Here is a 27,109-nt window from a genome sequence, read left to right as displayed (position 1 = left end):
TTGCTAGCAGAATGGAAGGCAGTGGGGGTTTATTCGATCACCTACGAATTCCCTTTTTCTCTGCCTCCTCTTCACGCAAATGAAGGGTGTTTGGGCCTGTTCAGGGGAGAGCGGTATGTCAGGCTCGTCTGACTCGTTAAAGGAAAAAAAAAAAGAATTCTGCCAGATCTTGGTGAGTTCTGATGTCCAGAAGTTTTTTTCAGTCATAAGAGACGGTAGCAGCAACATTATGTACAAAATAAGTTAAACGAAAAAACACAATTGGATAGGAACATGTAAAATATCAGCCTTCTTCTCTGGCGTCATCTTAACACAGGAAGTCACAATCCAAACGCATTAAGAAGGAAAGGAATTCCACAAATTATCTTTTAAGAAGGCACACCTGTTAATTGAAATGCATTCCAGGTCACTACCTCATGAAGCTGGTTGAGAGAATATTTGAAAAACATTTTCAACACTTGTTTGGTTACTACATGATTCCATATGTGTTATTTCATAGTTGTGATGTCTTCACTATTATTCTACAATGTAGAAAATAGTTTTTTTTAATTAAGAAAAACCCTTGAATGAGTCTGTGTTGTATTCTAAAACTTTTGACCGGTAGTTTCAAGTTCACAATCCATTATTTATTTAGATGCTCAAATTACTCTCATTCTTATTGGTGTCCTTTAGTAGTGGTTTATTTGCAGCAATTGGACCACGAAGGCCTGATTCACTCAGTCTCCTCTGAACAGTTGATGTTGAGATGTGTCTGTTACTTGAACTCTGAAGCATTTATTTGGGCTGCAATTTCTGAGGCTGGTAACTCTAATGGACTTATCCTCTGCAGCAGAGGTAACTCTGGGTCTTCCTTTCCTGTGGCAGGTCCTCATGAGAACCAGTTTCATCGTAGGGCTTGATGGTTTTTGCGACTGCACTTGAAGAAACCTTCAAAGTTCCGGATTGACTGACCTTCATGTCTTAAAGTAATGATGGACTGTAATTTCTCTTTACTTATTTGAGCTGTTCTTGCCATAATATGGACTTGGTATTTCACCAAATATGGCTATCTTCTGTATACCACCCCTACCTTGTCACAACACAATTGATTGGCTCAAACGCATTAAGAAGGAAAGAAATTCCACAAATTATCTTTTAAGAAGGCACACCTGTTAATTGAAATGCATTCCAGGTCACTACCTCATGAAGCTGGTTGAGAGAATATTTGAAAAACAATTTACTGTCTCCTCATAAACAAGAAAAGTAGGCATCACTAACACTGATGATACGCACTCTCAAGGTAATGACGAGATAAACACACACGCACAAACACACACACACAGTCAAGCAGCCAAACACCACACCGTACGGTACACACACACACACACACACACATCTTTGTTGATGAAACAGCTTCAGCACTCGTACCAGATAACACTCCTGCCTGTGAACTGGCCACCTGGCGTCACGGCTACACCAATGACACGGCTTCTCCATACGGCTACACCAATGACACGGCTGGATCTATGTGCTCCTCCAATGACACGGCTGGATTTCTGCTCACTTCCTGGGTAGTGACTCTCATTCAACCAATCAAGGCTGGGCGGGCCACACTCTTTTTAATGATTATCTCAGTGCTTGTCCTCTATGCCTCTCTCTCTTTCTCTCTCCTTCCATTTCTCTCTCATTCTCTCCTTCCATTTCTCTCTCCCTCTCTCTCTTTCTCTCTCCTTCCATTTCTCTCTCCCTCTCTCATTTTCTCTCTCCCTTTCTCTCTCCCTCTCTCTCATTCTCTCCCTCCATTTCTCTCTCCCTCTCTCTCATTCTCTCCCTCCATTTCTCTCTCCCTCTCTCTCTTTCTCTCTCCCTCCATTTCTCTCTTTCTCTCTCCTTCCATTTATCTCTCACCCTATCTCTCTTTACCTCTCTCTCATTCTCTCCCTCCATTTCTCTCTCCCTATCTCTCATTCTCTCTCTCTTTCTCTCTCCCTCTCTCTCATTCTCTCCCTCCATTTCTCTCTCCCTCTCTCTCTTTCTCTCTCCCTACATTTCTCTCTCTCTCTCCCCCCCCCCACCTCTCTCTCCCCCACCTCTCTCTCCCCCTGTCTCTCAACACACACAGTCAGACACTCGTGTTCACACACATGCAGACCTTAATGTGGGAAAAAAAACAGAAGATTGTATCCAAATGATAGATTTTTTGCTATTTTTCTTCCAGGTGTTAAGTCATGATAAGATGTTTGTGTGAAATAGGTTTCCGATAGCTTGGATAGATAACGTGGATATTACAAGTTATATAAATGCACCTTGGTCCGGTCACACTGCACCTTGGTCAAGTCACGCTGCACCTTGGTTTGGTTACGCTGCACCTTGGTCTGGTCACGCTGCACCTTGGTCCGGTCACGCTGCACCTTGGTCCGGTCACGCTGCACCTTGGTCCGGTCACGCTGCACCTTGGTCCGGTCACGCTGCACCTTGGTCCTACCACGCTGCACCTTGGTCCGGTCACACTGCACCTTGGTCAAGTCACGCTGCACCTTGGTCCAGTCACGCTGCACCTTGGTCCAGTCACGCTGCACCTTGGTCCAGTCACGCTGCACCTTGGTCCAGTCACGCTGCACCTTGGTCATACCACGCTGCACCTTGGTCCTACCACGCTGCACTTTGGCCCTACCACGCTGCACCTTGGTCCAGTCACCTTCGTCCTACCACGCTGCACCTTGGTCCGGTCACCTTGGTCCTACCACGCTGCACCTTGGTCCGGTCACCTTGGTCCTACCACGCTGCACCTTGGTCCAGTCACGCTGCACCTTGGTCCAGTCCCTCTGCACCTTGGTCCAGTCACGCTGCACCTTGGTCTGGCCACGCTGCACCTTGGTCCTACCACGCTGCACCTTGGTCCAGTCACACTGCACCTTGGTCCAGTCCCGCTGCACCTTGGTCCAGTCACGCTGCACCTTGGTCCGGTCACGCTGCACCTTGGTCCAGTCACACTGCACCTTGGTCCAGTCACGCTGCACCTTGGTTCAGTCACGCTGCACCTTGGTCCAGCCACGCTGCACCTTGGTCCTACCACGCTGCACCTTGGCCCTACCACGCTGCACCTTGGCCCTACCACGCTGCACCTTGGCCCTACCACGCTGCACCTTGGTCCAGTCACCTTGGTCCTACCACGGTGCACCTTGGTCCTACCACGCTGCACCTTGGTCCTACCACACTGCACCTTGGTCCGGTCACCTTGGTCCTACCACGCTGCACCTTGGTCCAGTCACGCTGCACCTTGGTCCAGTCACGCTGCACCTTGGTCCGGTCATGCTGCACGTTGGTCCAGTCACGCTGCACCTTGGTCCAGTCACGCTGCATCTTGGTCTGGTCATGCTGCACTTTGGTCCAGTCACACTGCACCTTGGTCTGGCCACGCTGCACCTTGGTCCTACCACGCTGCACCTTGGTCCAGTCACACTGCACCTTGGTCATACCACTCTGCACCTTGGTCACGCTGCACCTTGGTTCAGTCACGCTGCACCTTGGTTTGGTTACGCTGCACCTTGGTTTGGTTACGCTGCACCTTGGTCAAGTCACGCTGCACCTTGGTTCAGTCACGCTGCACCTTGGTCCAGTCACGCTGCACCTTGGTCCAGTCACGCTGCACCTTGGTCATACCACGCTGCACCTTGGCCCTACCACGCTGCACCTTGGTCCAGTCACCTTGGTCCTACCACGCTGCACCTTGGTCCGGTCACCTTGGTCCTACCACGCTGCACCTTGGTCCGGTCACCTTGGTCCTACCACGCTGCACCTTGGTCCGGTCCCTCTGCACCTTGGTCCAGTCCCTCTGCACCTTGGTCCAGTCACGCTGCACCTTGGTCTGGCCACGCTGCACCTTGGTCCTACCACGCTGCACCTTGGTCCAGTCACACTGCACCTTGGTCCAGTCCCGCTGCACCTTGGTCCAGTCACGCTGCACCTTGGTCCGGTCACGCTGCACCTTGGTCCAGTCACACTGCACCTTGGTCCAGTCACGCTGCACCTTGGTTCAGTCACGCTGCACCTTGGTCCAGTCACGCTGCACCTTGGTCCTACCACGCTGCACCTTGGTCCTACCACGCTGCACCTTGGTCCAGTCACACTGCACCTTGGTCCAGTCCCGCTGCACCTTGGTCCAGTCACGCTGCACCTTGGTCCGGTCACGCTGCACCTTGGTCCAGTCACACTGCACCTTGGTCCAGTCACGCTGCACCTTGGTTCAGTCACGCTGCACCTTGGTCCAGTCACGCTGCACCTTGGTCCGGTCATGCTGCACCTTTGTCCAGTCACACTGCACCTTGGTTCAGTCACGCTGCACCTTGGTCCAGTCACGCTGCACCTTGGTTCAGTCACGCTGCACCTTGGTCCAGTCACGCTGCACCTTGGTCCTACCACGCTGCACCTTGGTCCTACCACGCTGCACCTTGGCCCTACCACGCTGCACCTTGGTCCAGTCACCTTGGTCCTACCACGCTGCACCTTGGTCCGGTCACCTTGGTCCTACCACGCTGCACCTTGGTCCTACCACACTGCACCTTGGTCCGGTCACCTTGGTCCTACCACGCTGCACCTTGGTCCTACCACGCTGCACCTTGGCCCTACCACGCTGCACCTTGGTCCAGTCACCTTGGTCCTACCACGCTGCACCTTGGTCCGGTCACCTTGGTCCTACCACGCTGCACCTTGGTCCTACCACACTGCACCTTGGTCCGGTCACCTTGGTCCTACCACGCTGCACCTTGGTCCAGTCACGCTGCACCTTGGTCCAGTCACGCTGCACCTTGGTCCGGTCATGCTGCACCTTAGTCCAGTCACACTGCACCTTGGTCTGGCCACGCTGCACCTTGGTCCTACCACGCTGCACCTTGGTCCAGTCACACTGCACCTTGGTCCGGTCACGCTGCACCTTGGTCCGGTCACGCTGCACCTTGGTCCGGTCACGCTGCACCTTGGTCCGGTCACGCTGCACCTAGGTCCGGTCACGCTGCACCTTGGTCCGGTCACGCTGCACCTTGGTCCGGTCACGCTGCACCTTGGTCCAGTCACGCTGCACCTAGGTCCGGTCACGCTGCACCTTGGTCCGGTCACGCTGCACCTTGGTCCGGTCACGCTGCACCTTGGTCCAGTCACGCTGCACCTTGGCCCTACCACGCTGCACCTTGGTCCGGTCACGCTGCACCTTGGTCCGGTCACGCTGCACCTTGGTCCGGTCACGCTGCACCTTGGTCCGGTCACGCTGCACCTTGGTCCAGTCACACTGCACCTTGGTCCAGTCACGCTGCACCTTGGTCCGGTAACGCTGCACCTTGGTCCAGTCACGCTGCACCTTGGTCCAGTCCCTCTGCACCTTGGTCCAGTCACGCTGCACCTTGGTCTGGCCACGCTGCACCTTGGTCCTACCACGCTGCACCTTGGTCCAGTCACACTGCACCTTGGTCCAGTCCCGCTGCACCTTGGTCCAGTCACGCTGCACCTTGGTCCGGTCACGCTGCACCTTGGTCCAGTCACACTGCACCTTGGTCCAGTCACGCTGCACCTTGGTTCAGTCACGCTGCACCTTGGTCCAGTCACGCTGCACCTTGGTCCTACCACGCTGCACCTTGGCCCTACCACGCTGCACCTTGGCCCTACCACGCTGCACCTTGGCCCTACCACGCTGCACCTTGGTCCAGTCACCTTGGTCCTACCACGGTGCACCTTGGTCCTACCACGCTGCACCTTGGTCCTACCACACTGCACCTTGGTCCGGTCACCTTGGTCCTACCACGCTGCACCTTGGTCCAGTCACGCTGCACCTTGGTCCAGTCACGCTGCACCTTGGTCCGGTCATGCTGCACGTTGGTCCAGTCACGCTGCACCTTGGTCCAGTCACGCTGCACCTTGGTCTGGTCATGCTGCACTTTGGTCCAGTCACACTGCACCTTGGTCTGGCCACGCTGCACCTTGGTCCTACCACGCTGCACCTTGGTCCAGTCACACTGCACCTTGGTCATACCACTCTGCACCTTGGTCACGCTGCACCTTGGTTCAGTCACGCTGCACCTTGGTTTGGTTACGCTGCACCTTGGTCCGGTCACACTGCACCTTGGTCAAGTCACGCTGCACCTTGGTTCAGTCACGCTGCACCTTGGTCCAGTCACGCTGCACCTTGGTCCAGTCACGCTGCACCTTGGTCATACCACGCTGCACCTTGGCCCTACCACGCTGCACCTTGGTCCAGTCACCTTGGTCCTACCACGCTGCACCTTGGTCCGGTCACCTTGGTCCTACCACGCTGCACCTTGGTCCGGTCCCTCTGCACCTTGGTCCAGTCCCTCTGCACCTTGGTCCAGTCACGCTGCACCTTGGTCTGGCCACGCTGCACCTTGGTCCTACCACGCTGCACCTTGGTCCAGTCACACTGCACCTTGGTCCAGTCCCGCTGCACCTTGGTCCAGTCACGCTGCACCTTGGTCCGGTCACGCTGCACCTTGGTCCAGTCACACTGCACCTTGGTCCAGTCACGCTGCACCTTGGTTCAGTCACGCTGCACCTTGGTCCAGTCACGCTGCACCTTGGTCCTACCACGCTGCACCTTGGTCCTACCACGCTGCACCTTGGTCCAGTCACACTGCACCTTGGTCCAGTCCCGCTGCACCTTGGTCCAGTCACGCTGCACCTTGGTCCAGTCACGCTGCACCTTGGTCCAGTCCCGCTGCACCTTGGTCCAGTCACGCTGCACCTTGGTCCGGTCACGCTGCACCTTGGTCCAGTCACATTGCACCTTGGTCCAGTCACGCTGCACCTTGGTTCAGTCACGCTGCACCTTGGTCCAGTCACGCTGCACCTTGGTCCGGTCATGCTGCACCTTTGTCCAGTCACACTGCACCTTGGTTCAGTCACGCTGCACCTTGGTCCAGTCACGCTGCACCTTGGTTCAGTCACGCTGCACCTTGGTCCTACCACGCTGCACCTTGGTCCTACCACGCTGCACCTTGGTCCTACCACGCTGCACCTTGGCCCTACCACGCTGCACCTTGGTCCAGTCACCTTGGTCCTACCACGCTGCACCTTGGTCCGGTCATCTTGGTCCTACCACGCTGCACCTTGGTCCTACCACACTGCACCTTTGTCCGGTCACCTTGGTCCTACCACGCTGCACCTTGGTCCTACCACGCTGCACCTTGGCCCTACCACGCTGCACCTTGGTCCAGTCACCTTGGTCCTACCACGCTGCACCTTGGTCCGGTCACCTTGGTCCTACCACGCTGCCCCTTGGTCCTACCACACTGCACCTTGGTCCGGTCACCTTGGTCCTACCACGCTGCACCTTGGTCCAGTCACGCTGCACCTTGGTCCAGTCACGCTGCACCTTGGTCCGGTCATGCTGCACCTTAGTCCAGTCACACTGCACCTTGGTCTGGCCACGCTGCACCTTGGTCCTACCACGCTGCACCTTGGTCCAGTCACACTGCACCTTGGTCCGGTCACGCTGCACCTTGGTCCGGTCACGCTGCACCTTGGTCCGGTCACGCTGCACCTAGGTCCGGTCACGCTGCACCTTGGTCCGGTCACGCTGCACCTTGGTCCGGTCACGCTGCACCTTGGTCCAGTCACGCTGCACCTAGGTCCGGTCACGCTGCACCTTGGTCCGGTCACGCTGCACCTTGGTCCGGTCACGCTGCACCTTGGTCCAGTCACGCTGCACCTTGGCCCTACCACGCTGCACCTTGGTCCGGTCACGCTGCACCTTGGTCCGGTCACGCTGCACCTTGGTCCGGTCACGCTGCACCTTGGTCCGGTCACGCTGCACCTTGGTCCAGTCACACTGCACCTTGGTCCGGTAACGCTGCACCTTGGTCCAGTCACGCTGCACCTTGGTCCAGTCACGCTGCACCTTGGTCCGGTCACGCTGCACCTTGGTCCGGTCACGCTGCACCTTGGTCCGGTCACGCTGTACCTTGGTCCAGTCACACTGCACCTTGGTCCGGTCACGCTGCACCTTGGTCCGGTCACACTGCACCTTGGCCCTACCATGCTGCACCTTGGTCCTACCACGCTGCACCTTGGTCCAGTCACGCTGCACCTTGGTCTGGGCACGCTGCACCTTGGTCCTACCATGCTGCACGTTGGTCCAGTCACGCTGCACCTTGGTCCAGTCACGCTGCACCTTGGTCCAGTCACGCTGCACCTTGGTCCTACCATGCTGCACGTTGGTCCAGTCACGCTGCACCTTGGTCCAGTCACGCTGCACCTTGGTCCAGTCACGCTGCACCTTGGTCCAGTCACGCTGCACCTTGGTCCAGTCACGCTGCACCTTGGTCCAGTCACGCTGCACCTTGGTCCTACCACGCTGGTCCGGTCATTCCACAAACGAGAGCCGTAACAGATATGGGTTTTATATTGTGTGTTCTATTTTCTTCTGACCTCCTCTACCTCGCTCTCTTTCCCTCCCATGTCTTCATTCATATTAAAACCACCCTAAGGATGATGTGCACGCCCCGTGAAAATCTATTTAGCATAATAACAAAATCCACATGAAAAAAATCTGTCAGTTTAAGCTGATTTTTTTTTATGCATTGAAAACTTCTCAATCCACCACATCCACTTATTTCGGACTACAGCGGTATTTGTCAGACCATGAGACTGCCTATCTGAGGTGAAAGGTGACAGAACTAGAACAGTGTTTGTCAGACCATGAGACTGCCCATCTGAGGTGAAAGATGACAGAACTAGAACAGTTTTTGTCAGACCATGAGACTGCCCATCTGAGGTGACAGAACTCCGTTGTTTGCTCTTGTGGCTCCTTCGTTGTTCTCCGTTTTGCTCTTTGGACTACTTCGTTTCTCTCCACAAGTGTCTTGGGACTCGTCTGAAGTCGGTACAGCTGATCTGCCAACTGTCTGTAGCTTCCGAACAGTTTGTGCTGAAACACTTTCCCTCTGTGGAAAGGTGAGACTCGTACGTGTCGGTTGTTTTGCTCTAGGATGCCCACAGACCTCACAAGCCTCATATGAAGGTCCCACGGTACCTGGTGAAAACATTTATGGACGTACAGTATATTAGGAGACTGTTTAGTGACAAATTTAATAAATTAAAATACAGTTGAATACAGTGGCAAGATAAAGTGAATCCATAAATTTAAAGTCACAACAGACAAACATAGTGTGCTTAAACTTATAAAACACACATTTTTGTATTTTTCTTGTCTATATTGAATACATCATTCAAACAATCACAGTGTAGGTTGAAAAAAGTATGTGAATCCCAAGGCTAATGACTTCTCCAAAACCTAATTGGAGTCAGGAGTCAACTAACCTGGAGTCGAATCAATGAGACAAGATTTGGAGATGTTGGTTTTAGCTGCCCTGCACCATAAAAAAGACACTCAAATTTTGTGAGTTTGTTATTCCCAAGAAGCATTGCCTGATGAGAACCATGCCTCGAAACAAAATAGATCTCAGAAGACCTGAGACGAAGAATTGTTGCCTTGCATAAAGCTGGACAGGGTTACAAAACTGTCTCTAAAAGTCAGTCCACGGTAAGACAAAGTGTCTATAAATGGAGAAATGTCAATACTGTTGTTACTCTCCCAATGAGAGTAACAAAAGATCAAATCAAATTTATTTGTAAAGCCCTTCTTGCATCAGTTGATATCTCAAAGTGCTGTACAGAAACCCAGCCTAAAAACACCAAACAGCAAGCAATGCAGGTGTAGAAGCACGTTGGCTAGGAAAAACTCCCTAGAAAGGCCAAAACCTAGGAAGAAACCTAGAGAGGAACCAGGCTATGTGGGGTGGCCAGTCCTCTTCTGGCTGTGCCGGGTGGAGATTATAACAGAACATGGCCAAGATGTTCAAATGTTAATAAATGACCAGCATGGTCAAATAATAATAATCACAGTGGTTGTCGAGGGTGCAACATGTCAGCACCTCAGGAGTAGATGTCAGTTGACTTATCATAGCCGATCATTCAGAGTATCTCTACCGCTCCTGCTGTCTCTAGAGAGTTGAAAACAGCAGGTCTGTGACAGGTAGCACGTCCGGTGAACAGGTCAGGGTTCCATAGCCACAGAATTCTCTTGCAGTTTATGAAGATGACTGCGAGAGCACAGCGCAGAATGCTCAATGAGGTTAAGAAGAATCCTAGAGTGTCAGCTATAGACTTACAGCAATCTCTGGAAGATGCTAACATCTCTGTTGACGCGTCTACAATATGTAAAACACTAAACAAGAATGATGTTCATGGGAGAACACAATGGAAGAAGCCACTGCTGTCCAAAAAAAAACATTGCTGCACATCTGAGGTTCGCAAAAGAGCTCCTGGATGTTCCACAGCGCTACTGGCAAAATATTCTGTGAACAGATTAAACTAAAGTTGAGTTGTTTGGAAGGAACACACAATACTGTGTGGAGAAGAAAAGGCACAGCACACCAACATCAACCTCATCCCAACTGTAAAGTCTGGTGGAGGGAGCATCTGTTAAGGTTCTCTTCTTCCTCTTCCTCTGAAGAGGAGGTGTAGCAGAGATCGGACCAAAATGCAGCGTGGTTATCTTCATACATATTTAATAAAGATAATGACGAACAATACAAAAACAATAAACGTAACGTGAAAAACCTATACAGCCTATCTGGTGCAAACAAACACAGAGACAGGAACAATCACCCACGAAACACTCAAAGAATATGGCTGCCTAAATCTGGTTCCCAATCAGAGACAACGATAACCACCTGCCTCTGATTGAGAACCACTCTAGGCAACCATAGGCTTACCTAGACAACTCTACTATACCACAATCCCATTACCTACAAAAACCCCAGGACAAAACAAAAAGCTTCAATAGTACTGTTTGTCCATCTTGAATAGAATGCCCTAGCGCTTTTCCACACGACGACCTAGCTTGATCATCACTCCAAGGATTTGATCATATTCTGGGGCGAGAGAGAGAAGATATTGTTTCTGTAGAACACTTACCGGGCAGGAGTGCTCCGCGAGATTCAAGCCATCTGCCGTGAAGGCATTGGTGATGTTATAGGCCACGTCCCTGTTTCCTGAAGGTGAAATGCTAAAGGTTACAGCAGAGCCTTTCATTTGGATAACATCATGTCGCACCGTTCTGAGATGAAGGGTCTCGGGGGTCCCCTCCAGGTTAAGCTGACGGGTGGCCGCCGTGAGAATGATTGTTCTTTCTGACCCATCATCTAGAACGGCGAATGTATCAATGCTTCTCCCTTCACTTTTCAGAGTGACCTTGACCACCTTCAACATGACCCTTGGAGACCGGATCTGCTGGTGAGAGATAATCCTGGAAATAAATGTGGAAGTTTTCCAGAGACATTGTTGCACTGAAAAGTTCTCTGCCAGTTTCTGCATCCCACAGGGATTCTGCGGATTCCCCATTGGATCGGAAAACACCAGCTAGGATAAGAACCCCAAAGTATGCATGTTAATGAGTTAGGTCCATCTCCTTCCATCTCTCTCCAAAACACCTCTTCCCTCCAAATTAGTTCAGTCCAGAATGATTTTCTGGATGGTGTCTGGGATGAACAGTTCAGACGAAAACTTTGTGTCCTGCACATGAGTAACCATGCGGCTTTGCTCATTCCTTGGGCAATTTTTTGACATCCATATTTCTCTTCCTGCAGGCTGCTGCTGACGGGCTGGTCCTGAGGCTGGCTGCTGACGGGCTGGTCCTGAGGATGGCTGCTGATGGGCTGGTCCTGAGGCTGGCTGCTGATGGGCTAGTCCTGAGGCTGGCTGCTGATGGGCTGGTCCTGAGGCTGGCTGCTGACGGGCTGGTCCTGAGGATGGCTGCTGATGGGCTGGTCCTGGGGATTGCTGCTGATGGGCTGGTCCTGAGGCTGGCTGCTGACGGGCTGGTCCTGAGGCTGGCTGCTGATGGGCTGGTCCTGAGGCTGGCTGCTGATGGGCTGGTCCTGAGGATGGCTGCTGACGGGCTGGTCCTGGGGATGGCTGCTGATGGGCTGGTCCTGAGGCTGGCTGCTGATGGGCTGGTCCTGGGGCTGGCTGCTGACGGGCTGGTCCTGGGTATGGCTGCTGATGGGCTGCTCCTGGAGCTGGCTGCTGATGGGCTGGTCCTGGGGCTGGTTGCTGATGGGCTGGTCCTGGGGCTGGTTGCTGATGGGCTGGTCCTGGGGCTGGTTGCTGAAGGGCTGGTCCTGGGGATGGCTGCTGATGGGCTGGTCCTGGGGATGGCTGCTGATGGGCTGGTCCTGGGGCTGGTTGCTGATGGGCTGGTCCTGGGGCTGGTTGCTAATGGGCTGTTCCTGGGGCTGGTTGCTGATGGGCTGGTCCTGGGGCTGGCTGCTGACGGGCTGGTCCTGGGGCTGGTTGCTGATGGGCTGGTCCTGGGGCTGGTTGCTAATGGGCTGTTCCTGGGGCTGGTTGCTGACAGGCTGGTCCTGAGGCTGGCTGAGGGTCAATCTCATCCTCTTCTTCCAACTCACTGTCAGACTCTGAATTGACAGAGACATGATCCTCATATAAAATTCTTCATCTTCCAAAGTGAAAGACTCTCCTTCCGCACTAGCTTCTCTCTCTGCAGAGATTATTTTTGTCAAACTGATTGATTGTGGTAAGGAGCCACACATGCAAAGCTATTTATTTGTTGTTTTCCTCCCCCAATTAATACCTGGCTAGGGAGTCAGGCAGGGATGTCAGGCAGGGAGACAGGCAGGGAGACAGGCAGGGAGACAGACAGACAGGCAAGGAGTCAGACAGGGAGACAGACAGGGAGGTTATTAGTGCTGTGTTGAAACAGCAGGCCCAGGCAGGAGGAAGACAGAATAAAGGCAACATTTTTTCAATTGAGAAATACTGCACCAAACATCTCAGTTAGATGTCAAATTGTGCCACGTTGAAATTAATGACAGATTATCATAGATGAATTCTGACTATTTTGATGAAGTGTATACTGGCTACGGAGTCTCAAGATGGACAAACAGTACTATTGACGTTTTTTTGTCTCTTTTTTTCAAGTGAAGGTCTTTTAAACACACTTCGTTGGTTCGCGTAAGAGAGAGAGAGAGAGAGAGAGAGAGAGAGAGAGAGAGAGAGAGAGATGTGATTTATCAGAATTGATAAAGTATTTTTGTTCAGCTTATTACAGCTTGAAAGATACATTCTAAATGCTGGAAATTATTTATCTTTGTTTGGGAAAATCTATAAAAATGTTATTTAGGAAAAGTGCATTTACTGTTCAACATGTTATCCCCATCTGTTTCCCCTAGATGTTAGTCTGTGGAATCTTTCTCTCAATTAATCTGGATTGATATGATAACAAACTCTCTCTCTCTCTGTCTCTCTCTCTCTCTCTCTGTCTCTCTCTCTCTCTGTCTCTCTGTCTCTCTGTCTCTCTCCCTCTCTCTCCCTCTATCTCTGTCTCTCGCTGTCTCTGTCTGTCTCTATCTCTATCTCTCTCTCCCTCTCCTCCTTGCTAGGTGAGTCCGGCGCAGCCCTGTCGCGCCCACAGCGTCCCCTCTCGGCCCGGGTGGCCCACCACGGCCCCCCGGCCTCCTCAATGAAGGGGTATCATGTCAGCCGCAGCCTGTCCCAGCACTCTTCTGGCGGGGGGCACACACAATGTGACCCGGGCCCGGGCCCTGGCTCCGTCCGAGAGTACCACCGCCACCCCTCTGAACACTACGACCGGGCGGGGAACCCCTTCTACGCCCCCGGTGGTCCCCCAGAACCCCTAGCTCTGGAGCATCGCTCCCACACCCACTCTGGAGGGGGGACGTTCCCCCGCTCCCACCCCAACCAGCATCCCCCGACCCAGCAGTTGTACGACTCATGTGAGGATTGTCTGTCCACGGTGGGGGGTCACGGGGGTAAGATGCATCGCATGCCTCCTAACCTCCAGGATCAGTTTGAAAAGCAGCTTCCCTTCCACCCTGACGGGTTCCACACCCTGCAGTACCAGAGGAGCGCCAGCGGGGCGGAACAGCGCGGCGAGAGCCCCTCCCGTATCCGCCACCTGGTTCACTCAGTCCAGAAACTCTTCGCCAAGTCCCACTCCCTCGAGGCGCCGTCAAAGAGGGAATACAACGGCACACGAGGAGGGGAATACCGAGAAAGAGGAGGAGGGGGGCCCAGGAGCGGAGGAGAGGAAGGTGGCGGGCATAATCATTCGGGCCACCAATCCCGCTCGGCGAGGCGCAGCAAATCCCGCGAGCGCTCCAAAAGCGGGGATGGGCGCCACGAATCCTCCAGCAGGCGGCACAGGAGCCGAACCGCGGGGTGGTGGAGCTCCGACGACAACCTCGATAGTGACAGCAGCTTCTTGGTAACCGGGGGCAACACCGGGCCAGGTGGTCGAGGTGGCGGGCGAGGCGGATACCCCACGGGCCACGAGAGTCTGGACGCTGCCATCCAGGAGCTGACCATGAAGAAACTGCCCAGACAGGGGAGTGTACCACCAGGGCCCGGGCCGGGGGAGTGCATGGCCTGTACCACTCTGGCCCTGGCAGGGGGGGAGGGTGGTGGAGGGGGAGTGGCAGGGTACCATGGAGGGCCAGGACAACACTCTCTGAAGAGGAGCACGTGGTCGGCCATGACGGTCAGCCAGGCTAGAGAGGTGTACCCATCGTCTGTCCGGGGAGGAGGAGGAGGAGGAGGAGGAGGAGGCTATGACAAGGCCTTGGTACCTCTGGAGAACAAACTGAAGGAGAGGACCTTTCACTACTTACAGGTGGGTGGGAGGGAGGGTGGGAGGAAGGGTGGGATTGAGGGAGGGTTGGTAGGTGGGTGGGGTGAGTTAGTGAGTGTGGGTGGGTGGGTGAGCGGGTGGGAGGGAGGGTGGTAGGTGAGAGGGAGGGGTGTGGGTGGGAGGAAGGGTGGGTGGTAGGTGAGAGGGAGAGGTGTGGGTGGGTGGATGGTAGGTGAGAGGGAGGGGTGTGGGTGGGAGGGAGGGAGGGTGGTAGGTAGGTAGGTAGGTGAGAGGGAGGGGTGTTGGTGGGAGGGAGGGTTTGAGGGTGTGTGTGTGGGTGGGTGGGAGGGGTGTGGGTGGGAGGGAGGGAGGGTTGGTTGGAGGTTGTGTCGGTGGGTGAGCGGGTGGGAGGGTGGTAGGTGAGAGGGAGGGGTGTGGGTGGGAGGGAGGGAGGGTGGTAGGTGAGAGGGAGGGAGGGTGGTAGGTGAGAGGGAGGGGTGTGGGAGGGAGAGAGGGTGTGAGGGTGTGTGGGTGGGTGGGAGGGGTGTGGGAGGGAGGGTGGTAGGTGAGAGGGAGGAGTGTGGGTGGGAGGGAGGGAGGGAGGGGTGTGGGAGGGAGAGAGGGTGTGAGGGTGTGTGGGTGGGTGGGAGGGGTGTGGGAGGGAGGGTGATAGGTGAGAGGGATGGGTGTGGGTGGGAGAGAGGGTTGGAGGGTGTGTGTTTTGGAGGGTGTGTGGGTTGGAGGGTGTATGGGTGGGTGGGGTGAGGGATTGAGGGAGGGGTGTGTGTGTTTGCACCTGTACCTTTCATCATGAATAATGTCCGTCCAAATGTTGATGGTTACTTTGTGCAAAATTTGTAGTAGATTAGACGAGGGAAATAGTGACCTTAAAGTGGCTGTTAACTCAAAAATCAAAGTTTTTTTAATTCCATGTTCCACGCCATGTGTAGGCAGTGTAGATCCAGCTTCCTGACTCTGGGATAGATAGACACCGTCTCAAATGATCAAACGTCATAGCCCTCTCCATATCTAACTCTTCCAGAAGAGCTTTTCAGATATTTGAATATAGCGGGGGTAGAATATTTTGGAGCCTCATTTCAAAATGGTGTCATGCTATTTTAACTGATATAATACCTATATATAAGAAACCAATCTAGCATCTTTCACAATAATAACTTAGTCCCTAATGGCACCCTATTCCCTATATAGTCACTACTATAGACCAGAGCCCTATTCCCTATATAGTGGTACTACTATAGACCAGAGCCCTATTCCCTATATAGTGCACTACTTTAGACCAGAGCCCTATTCCCTATATAGTGGTACTACTATAGACCAGAGCCCTATTCCCTATATAGTGGTACTACTATAGACCAGAGCCCTATTCCCTATATAGTGGTACTACTATAGACCAGAGCCCTATTCCCTATATAGTGGTACTACTATAGACCAGAGCCCTATTCCCTATATAGTGGTACTACTATAAACCAGAGCCCTATTCCCTATGTAGTGGTACTACTATAGACCAGAGCCCTATTCCCTATATAGTGCACTACTATAGACCAGAGCCCTATTCCCTATATAGTGGTACTACTATAGACCAGAGCCCTATTCCCTATATAGTACACTACCTTAGACCAGAGCCCTATTCCCTATATAGTGCACTACTTTAGATCAGAGCCCTATTCCTTATATAGAGCACTACCTTAGACACAGGAAACACACAGGAAACCCACAGGAAATCCACAGGAAATCCACAGGGGATCCACAGGAAACACACCGGAAATCCACAGGAAATCCACAGGAAACACACAGGAAATCCACAGGAAATGCACAGGAAACACACATTAAATCCACAGGGGATCCACAGGAAATCCACAGGGGAACCACAGGGGACCCACAGGGTATCCACAGGAAATCCACAGGGGACCCACAGGGGATCCAAAGGGGACCCACAGGAAACCCACAGGAAACTCACAGGGGATCCACAGGGGGCCCACAGGAAATCCACAGGAAATCCACAGGAAACACACAGGAAATCCACAGGAAATCCACAGGAAACACACAGGAAATCCACAGGGGACCCACAGGGTATCCACAGGAACTCCACAGGAAACACACAGGAAATCCACAGGGGACCCACAGGAAACCCACAGGGGATCCACAGGGGACCCACAGGGGATCCACAGGGGACCCACAGGGGATCCACAGGAAACCCACAGGGGACCCACAGGGGATCCACAGGAAAGCCACAAGGGATCCAAAGGGGACTCACAGGGGATCCAAAGGGGACCCACAGGGGATCCAAAGGGGACCCACAGTGGATCCAAAGGGGACCCACAGGAAACCCACAGGAAACTCACAGGGGATCCACAGGGGGCCCACAGGAAATCCACAGGAAATCCACAGGAAACACACAGGAAATCCACAGGAAATCCACAGGAAACACACAGGAAACCCACAGGGGATCCACAGGAAATCCACAGGGGACCCACAGGGGACCCACAGGGTATCCACAGGAAATCCACAGGAAACACACAGGAAATCCACAGGGGATCCACAGGAAACCCACAGGGGATCCACAGGGGACCCACGGGGGATCCACAGGGGACCCACAGGGGATCCACAGGGGACCCACAGGGGATCCACAGGGGATCCACAGGGACCCATAGGAAACCCACAGGGGGCCCACAGGGGACCCACAGGGGATCCACAGGAAACCCACAGGGGACCCACAGGGGATCCACAGGGGACCCACAGGGGACCCACAAGGGATCCACAGGAAATCCACAGGAAACACACAGGAAATCCGCAGGGGATCCACAGGAAATCCGCAGGGGATCCACAGGAAACCCACAGGGGATCCACAGGGGACCCACAGGGGATCCACAGGGGACCCACAGGGGATCCACAGGAAACCCACAGGGGATCCACAGGGGACCCACAGGGGATCCACAGGGGATCCACAGGGGACCCACAGGGGATCCACAGGGGATCCACAGGGGACCCACAGGAAACCCACAGGGGGCCCACAGGGGACCCACAGGGGATCCACAGGAAACCCACAGGGGACCCACAGGGGATCCACAGGGGACCCACAGGAAACCCAAAGGGGACCCACAGGGATCCAAAGGGGACCCACAGGGGATCCAAAGGGGACCCACAGGAAACCCACAGGAAACTCACAGGGGATCCACAGGGGGCCCACAGGGGATCCACAGAGGATCCACAGGAAACCCACAGGGGATCCAAAGGGGACCCACAGGGGATCCACAGGGGGCCCACAGGGGATCCACAGGGGACCCACAGGAAACCCACAGGGGACCCACAGGAAACCCACAGGGGACCCACAGGGCTCTGGCCAAAAGTAGTGTTCTATGTAGGAAGTAAGGACGTACACTTAAAAACACACCGTTGCTTTTCCCTCTATCTTTTCCCTCTATCTTTTCTCTCTATCTTTTCCCTCTATCTTTTCCCTCTATCTTTTCCCTCTATCTTTTCCCTCTATCTTTTCCCTCTATCTTTTCCCTCTATCTTTTCTCTCTATCTTTTCCCTCTATCTTTTCCCTCTATCTTTTCCCTCTATCTTTTCCCTCTATCTGAAAGTAAGTAAAGAAATGGGTTGCAGATAACGGATGCTTTTTCCTCCCCCTCTTCCTCCACCTCCTCCTCTTCCTCCACCTCCTAACCCTCTCTAGCAGTAAAGCCATTTCCCTCCTCTTCCTCTTCCTCCTCCTCCTCCTCCTCTTCCTCCTCCACCACCTAACCCTCTCTAGCAGTAAAGTAATTCCCCCCTCCTCTTCCTCTTCCTCCTCCTCCTCCTCCCCCATCCTCCTCCTCCTCCTCTTCCTCCTCCACCTCCTAACCCTCTCTAGCAGTAAGGTAATTTCCCTCCTCCTCCTCCTCTTCCTCCTCCACCTCCTAACCCTCTCTAGCAGTAAAGTAATATCCCTCCTCCTCCTCCCCCATCCTCCTCCTCCTCCTCTTCCTCCTCCACCTCCTAACCCTCTCTAGCAGTAAAGTAATTTCCCTCCTCCTCCTCCCCCATCCTCCTCCTCCTCCTCTTCCTCCTCCACCTCCTAACCCTCTCTAGCAGTAAGGTAATATCCCTCCTCCTCCTCCCCCATCCTCCTCCTCCTCCTCTTCCTCCTCCTCCTCCTCTTCCTCCTCCACCTCCTAACCCTCTCTAGCAGTAAAGTAATATCCCTCCTCCTCCTCCCCCATCCTCCTCCTCCTCCTCTTCCTCCTCCACCTCCTAACCCTCTCTAGCAGTAAAGTAATTTCCCTCCTCCTCCTCCCCCATCCTCCTCCTCCTCCTCTTCCTCCTCCACCTCCTAACCCTCTCTAGCAGTAAGGTAATATCCCTCCTCCTCCTCCCCCATCCTCCTCCTCCTCCTCTTCCTCCTCCTCCTCCTCTTCCTCCTCCACCTCCTAACCCTCTCTAGCAGTAAAGTAATTCCCCCCTCCTCTTCCTCTTCCTCCTCCTCCTCCTCTTCCTCCTCCACCTCCTAACCCTCTCTAGCAGTAAGGTAATTTCCCTCCTCCTCCTCCCCCATCCTCCTCCTCTTCCTCCTCCACCTCCTAACCCTCTCTAGCAGTAAGGTCATATCCCTCCTCCTCCTCTTCCATCCTCCTCCTCCTCCTCCTCTTCCTCCTCCACCTCCTAACCCTCTCTAGCAGTAAGGTAATATCCCTCCTCCTCCTCCTCTTCCTCCTCCTCCTCCTCTTCTTCCTAACCCTGTTACGTCCCCCAGCTAGAAAACCAAATAACGTGTTTCAACCAAAACAAAACAGGTGGGGTTTCAGGAAGGGTTCTGAAAGACACTCTTCCTCCTCCTCCTCTTCCTCCTACTCCAGCTAACCCTCTCCAGCAGTAAACACAGGTTTTTAGACGTTTTTGCAAAAAAAACGGAAATATCACATTTACATAAATATAGTTGAAGTCAGAAGTTTACATACACTTAGAGTTGGAGTCATTAAAACGTTTTTTTTTTTTTTTAATTTTACCCCTTTTTCTCCCCAATTTCGTGGTATCCAATTGTTGTAGTAGCTACTATCTTGTCTCATCGCTACAACTTCCGTACGGGCTCGGGAGAAACGAAGGTTGAAAGTCATGCGTCCTCCGATACACAACCCAACCAAGCCGCACTGCTTCTTAACACAGCACGCATCCAACCCGGAAGCCAGCCGCACCAATGCGCCGGAGGAAACACCGTGCACCTGGCCACCTTGGTTAGCGCACACTGCGCCCAGCCCGCCACAGGAGTCGCTGGTGCGCAATGAGACAAGGACACCCCTACCGACCAAGCCCTCCCTAACCCGGGCGACGCTAGGCCAATTGTGCGTCGCCCCACGGACCTCCCGGTCGCGGCCGGTTACGACAGAGCCTGGGTGCAGTACAGCGCCCTTAACCACTGCGCCACCCGGGAGGCTAAAATTTGTTTTTCAACCACTCCACAAATTTCTTGTTAACAAACTATAGTTTTGGCAAGTCGGTTAGGACATCTACTTCCACAAGTCATTTTTCCAACAATTGTTTACAGACAGATTATTTCACTTAAAATTCACTGTATCACAATTCCAGTGGGTCAGAAGTTTACATACAATAAGTTGACTGTGCCTTTAAATAGCTTGGAAAATTCCAGAAAATGATGTCATGGCTTTAAAAGCATCTGATAGGCTAATTGACATCATTTGAGTCAATTGGAGGTGCACCTGTGGATGTATTTCAAGGCCTACCTTCAAACTCAGTGCCTCTTTGCTTGACATCATGGGGAAATAAAAAAAAATCAGCCAAGACCTCAGAAAAAACAATTGTAGACCTCCACAAGTCTGGTTCATCCTTTGGAGCAATTTCCAAATGCCTGAAGGTTCCATGTTCATCTGCACAAACAATAGTCCGCAAGTCTATACACCATGGGACCACGCAGCCGTCATACCGCTCAGGAAGGAGACGTGTTCTGTCTCCTAGAGATGAATGTACTTTGGTGCGAAAAGTACAGATCAATCCCAGAACAACAACAAATGACCTTGTGAAGATGCTGGTGGAAACAGGTACAAAAGTATCTATATCCACAGTAAAACGAGTGCTATATCGATAGATATTATGGAGGAAACAGGTACATAACGTTGTTATGCTTAGAGGAAAAGGGTTAAGCTTGAGAAAATTATGTGGATTTATTGAAGCAAGATCTCAAGTCATCAGTCAGGAAGTTAAAGCTTGGTTGCAAATGGGTCTTCCAAATGGACAATGACCCCAAGCATACTTCCAAAGTTGTGGCAAAATGGCTTAAGCTTTTTAATATTCTAAAATAAAGTGTTGTTCCTAACCTAAAACAGGGAATGTTTACTGAGATTTAATGTCGGGAAATGTGAAAAACTGAGTTTAAATGTATTTGGTTAAGGTGCATTTAAACTTCTGACTTCAACAGTATATTCAAACCCTTTACTCAGTACTTTGTTGAAGCACCTTTGGCAGCGATTACAGCCTTGAGTCTTCTTGGGTTTTACGCTACAAGCTTGGCACAACTGTATTTGGGGAGTTTATCCCATTCTTTTGTGCAGATCCTCTCAAGCTCTGTCAGGTTGGATGGGGAGTGTCAATGCACAGGTGTTTTTAGGTCTCTCTAGAGATGTTCAATCGGGTTCAAGTCCGGGCTCTGGCTGGGCTACTCAAGGACAGGTTTTCATCAAGGATCTCTCTGTACTTTACTCCGTTCATCTTTCCCTCGATCCTGACTAGTCTCCCAGTCCCTGCTGCTGAAAAACCACAGTATAATGCTGCCATTACCATGCTTTAACGTAGGGATGGTGCCAGGTTTCCTTCAGACGTGACGCTTGGCATTCAGGCCAAAGAGTTCAATCTTGATTTCAACAGACCAGAGAATCTTGACTCTCATGGTCTGAGAGACTTTAGGTGCCTTTTGGCAAACTCCAAGTGGGCTGTCATGTGCGTTTTACTGAGGAGTGGCTTCCTTCTGGCCACTTTATCATAAAGGCCTGATTGGTGGAGTGCTGCAGAGATGGTAGTCCTTCTGGAAGGTTCTCCCATCACCATAGAGGAACTAGGGAGCTCTGTCAGAGAGACCATTGGGTTCTTGGTCACCTCTCTGACCAAGTCCCTTCTCCCCCAATTGCTCAGTTTGGCCGGTCAGCCAGCTCTAGGAAATATTTTGGGGGTTTCAAACTTCTTCCATTTAAAAATGATGGAGGTCACTGCGTTCTTGGGGACCTTCAATGCTGTAGAAATTGTTTGGTACCCTTCCCCAGATCTGTGCCTCGACACAATCTTGCCTCGGAACTCTACGAACAATTCCTTCGACCTCATGACTTGGTTTTTGCTCTGACATGCACTGTCAACTGTGGGACCTTATGTAGACAGGTGTGTGCCTTTCAAATCATGTCCAATCAATCGAATTTATCACAGGTGGACTCCAACCAAGTTGTAGAAACATCTCAAGGATGATCAATGGAAACAGGATGCACCTGAGCTCAATTTTGAGTCTCATAGCAAAGGGTCTGAATACTTATGTAAATAAGGTATTTCTGTTTTTTTTTTTTTATTACAAACATTTATGAAACTTGTTTTTGTTTTGTCATTATGGTGTCTTGTGTGTAGGTTGATGAGAATTTAATATAATAAATTTTAGAACAAGGCTGTAATGTACGAAAATGTGGAAAAAGGGAAGGGGTCTGAACTTTCCGAAGGCACTGTACTATAGCTGTACAGAACAGTATAGTATACCAGTATTGTATATTATTGTACAGTATAGTATAGTATACCGGTGTCATATTTTATAGTATTGTATAACACCACAGTACTGTATAGTATTCCCGCTTAGTATATTATAACATAAAATTACAGTATAGTATACTATGTTATACCCGTATAGTATAACAGTACAGAATAGTATACCAGTATAGTATATTCTAGTACAACAGTACAGTACAGTATGCTGGTATAGTATACTATAGTATAGTGTAACAGTATACTGTAGCATGCTAGTATTGTATATTATAGTATCATATAACAGTCAGTATAGAATAGCAGTATAGTATGGTACAGTATAACAGTACAGTATAGAATAGCATAGCAACAGTACAGTACAGTATAGTATGGTATATTATGGCATATTATAGTATAATATATTATGGTATAGTATAACAGTACAGTATAGTATGGTATATGATGGCATAGTATGGTATGGTATATTATGGCGTAGTATGGTATGGTATATTATGGTATAGTATAACAGTGCAGTACAGTAAATCAGTATAATATGCTATAGTATGGTATAGTATAACAGTACAGTACAGTATATCAGTATAGTATGCTATAGTATGGTATAGTATAACAGTACAGTACAGTATATCAGTATAATATGCTATTGTATGGTATAGTATAACAGTGCAGTACAGTATATCAGTATAATATGCTATTGTATGGTATAGTATAACAGTGCAGTACAGTACATCAGTATAATATGCTATAGTATGGTATAACAGTACAGTACAGTATATCAGTATAATATGCTATAGTATGGTATAGTATAACAGTGCAGTATATCAGTATAATATGCTATAGTATGGTATAGTATAACAGTGCAGTATATCAGTATAATATGCTACAGTATGGTATAGTATAACAGTGCAGTATATCAGTATAATATGCTATAGTATGGTATAGTATAACAGTGCAGTATATCAGTATAATATGCTACAGTATGGTATAGTATAACAGTACAGTACAGTATATCAGTATAATATGCTATAGTATGGTATAGTATAACAGCAGGGTATAGTAAATCCATATAGTATAGTATATTATGGTATATTATAACAGTACAGTACAGTACATCAGTATAATATGCTATAGTATGGTATAGTATAACAGCAGGGTATAGTAAATCCGTACAGTATAGTATAGTATATTATGGTATAGTATAGCAGTACAGTATATCAGTATAATATGCTATAGTATGGTATAGTATAACAGTGCAGTATATCAGTATAATATGCTATAGTATGGTATAGTATAACAGTACAGTACAGTATATCAGTATAATATGCTAAAGTATGGTATAGTATAACAGCAGGGAAGATTAAATCCGTACAGTATAGTATAGTATATTATGGTATAGTATAGCAGTACAGTACAGTATAGTGTGGTATAGTACAACAGTACAGAACAGTATAGTATAGTATGGTATATTATAGTATAGTATAGTATATTGTGGTATGGTATAACTGTACAGTACAGTATATCAGTATAATATGCTATAGTATGGTATAGTATAACAGCAGGGTATAGTAAACCTGTATAGTATATTATGGTATAGTATGACAGTACAGTATAGTATGGTATAGTATAGTGTGGTATAGTACAACAGTACAGAACAGTATAGTATAGTATATTATGGTATAGTATAACTGTACAGTACAGTATAGTGTGGTATAGTACAACAGTACAGAACAGTATAGTATAGTATGGTATATTATAGTATAGTATAGTATATTATGGTATAGTATAACTGTACAGTACAGTTTAGCACAACAGCATATAACAGTACACTATGGTATAGTATATTATAAATTGCTCAACAAAAATAAAGGGAACACTTAAATAACACATCCTAGATCTGAACGAATGAAATATTCTTATTAAATACTTTTTTCTTTACATAGTTGAATGTGCTGACAACAAAATCTGGATTTGGAGTCACACTCAAAATTAAAGTTGAAAACCACACTACAGGCTGATCCAACTTTGATGTAATGTCCTTAAAACAAGTCAAAATGAGGCTCAGTAGTGTGTGTGGCCTCCACGTGCCTGTATGACCTCCCTACAACGCCTGGGCATGCTCCTGATGAGGTGGCGGATGGTCTCCTGAGGGATCTCCTCCCAGACCTGGACTAAAGCATCCGCCAACTCCTGGACAGTCTGTGGTGCAACGTGGCGTTGGTGGATGGAGCGAGACATGATGTCCCAGATGTGCTCAATTGGATTCAGGTCTGGGGAACGAACGGGCGGGCCAGTCCATAGCATCAATGCCTTCCTCTTGCAGGAACTGCTGACACACTCCAGCCACATGAGGTCTAGCATTGTCTTGCATTAGGAGGAACCCAGGGCCAACCGCACCAGCATATGGTCTCACAAGGGGTCTGAGGATCTCATCTCGGTACCTAATGGCAGTCAGGCTACCTCTGGCGAGCACATGGAGGGCTGTGCGGCTCCCCAAAGAAATGCCACCCCACACCATGACTGACCCACCGCCAAACCGGTCATGCTGGAGGATGTTGCAGGCAGCAGAACGTTCTCCACGGCGTCTCCAGACTCTGTCATGTCTGTCACATGTGCTCAGTGTGAACCTGCTTTCATCTGTGAAGAGCACAGGGCGCCAGTGGCGAATTTGCCAATCTTGGTGTTCTCTGGCAAATGCCAAACATCCTGCACGGTGTTGTTCTGTAAGCACAACCCCCACCTGTGGACGCCGGGCCCTCATACCACCCTCATGTAGTCTGTTTCTGACCGTTTGAGCAGACACATGCACATTTGTGGCCTGCTGGAGGTCATTTTGCAGGGCTCTGGCAGTGCTCCTCCTGCTCCTCCTTGCACAAAGGCGGAGGTAGCGGTCCTGCTGCTGGGTTGTTGCCCTCCTACGGCCTCCTCCACGTCTCCTGATGTACTGGCCTGTCTCCTGGTAGCGCCTCCATCCTCTGGACACTACGCTGACAGACACAGCAAACCTTCTTGCCACAGCTCGCATTGATGTGCCATCCTGGATGAGCTGCACTACCTGAGCCACTCGTGTGGGTTGTAGACTCCGTCTCATGCTACCACTAGTGTGAAAGCACCGCCAGCATTCAAAAGTGACCAAAACATCAGCCAGTAAGCATAGGAACTGAGAAGTGGTCTGTGGTCACCACCTGCAGAACCACTCCTTTATTGGGGGTGTCTTGCTAATTGCCTATAATTTCCACCTGTTGTCTATTCCATTTGCACAACAGCATGTGAAATGTATTGTCAGTCAATGTTGCTTCCTAAGTGGACAGTTTGATTTTACAGAAGTGTGATTGACTTGGAGTTACATTGTGTTGTTTAATAAGTGTTCCCTTTATTTTTTTGAGCAGTGTACTGTATACCATGTTATAATATACCATACAATAATTCAACACGCTATGCCATAGCATAACATACAACAAATACCATGTCATACCATACTATACTGTACTGTAATGTACTTTACCATACCGTACTATAATATACTATATCATACTATAATAAACTATACCACAATATACTATACCATACTGCAATATGCTATACTATGCCATAATATACTATACCATAATACTCTATAACATACTTAGCATTGCTACAATATACTATACCATAATATTATACACAATACTATAACATACTATAATATAATATTCTATACCATAATATACTTTGCCATACTATTATATACCATACCATAACATACCATAATATACTGTATCATAATACACTATACCACACTATAACCTACTTAACCATGCTATAATATACCATAGCATAATATACTATACCATACAATAATATACTATACTATAATATATTATACAATACTATAATATACTATACCACACCATCATTTACCATCCCATAATATACTATACCGATCCATACTATTCCATACAAAAAACTATTCCATAATATACAATACTGTAATATACTATACCATAACATATCATAATATCAAAATATACAATACCATAACATACTATACCAAAATATACTATACCATACTATAACATACTTAACTGTGCTATAATATACAATACCATAGTATATTGTACCATAGTATAATATACTATCCAATACTATAATATACTATACCACACCATAATATGCCATACCATAATATACTATACCATACGATACCATAATTTACTATACCATATTATAATATACCATGCAACAAAACAATATGCCATGCCATACCATACTATACTAAAGTATAACACAATACAAGACCATGGCATACCATACTATACCGTACTATAAAATACCATGATATACTTTACCATACTGTACTATAATATACTATACCATAATATAATAAACTATACCATATACCATTACCATTGTATAATATACTATACCATAATATACTATTCCATACTATAATATAATATACTATACCGTACTATAATATACTATACTATACCGTACTATAATATACTACACCATACTATAATATACTATACCATAATATAATAAACTATACCATATACCATTACCATTGTATAATATACTATACCATAATATACTATTCCATACTATACTATAATATACTATACCATACTATAATATACTATTCCATACTATAATATATTATACCATGCCGTACTATAATATACTATACCGTACTATAATATACTATACTATACCGTACTATAATATACTAT

The 27,109-nt window shown here is 49.4% G+C and overlaps 1 protein-coding gene across 1 annotated transcript in view; it reads left to right on the top strand.

Annotated features, from left to right (window-relative positions):
* The window catches only part of LOC110496905 (disks large-associated protein 3-like), a 293,560-nt gene that overhangs the window by 241,768 nt on the left and 24,683 nt on the right, over positions 1-27,109 (top strand). The window contains exon 3 of the mRNA XM_036953666.1: positions 13,449-14,698. Coding sequence (XP_036809561.1) covers positions 13,529-14,698 — 1,170 coding nt within the window. The 5' untranslated portion in view covers positions 13,449-13,528. The remainder of the gene's footprint in view (positions 1-13,448; positions 14,699-27,109) is intronic.

The sequence above is a fragment of the Oncorhynchus mykiss genome, chromosome 18, assembly GCF_013265735.2.
Source record: "Oncorhynchus mykiss isolate Arlee chromosome 18, USDA_OmykA_1.1, whole genome shotgun sequence".
In the NCBI taxonomy this organism is placed as follows: Eukaryota; Metazoa; Chordata; class Actinopteri; order Salmoniformes; family Salmonidae; genus Oncorhynchus; species Oncorhynchus mykiss.
This window is presented reverse-complemented; position numbering and strand designations above follow the sequence as displayed.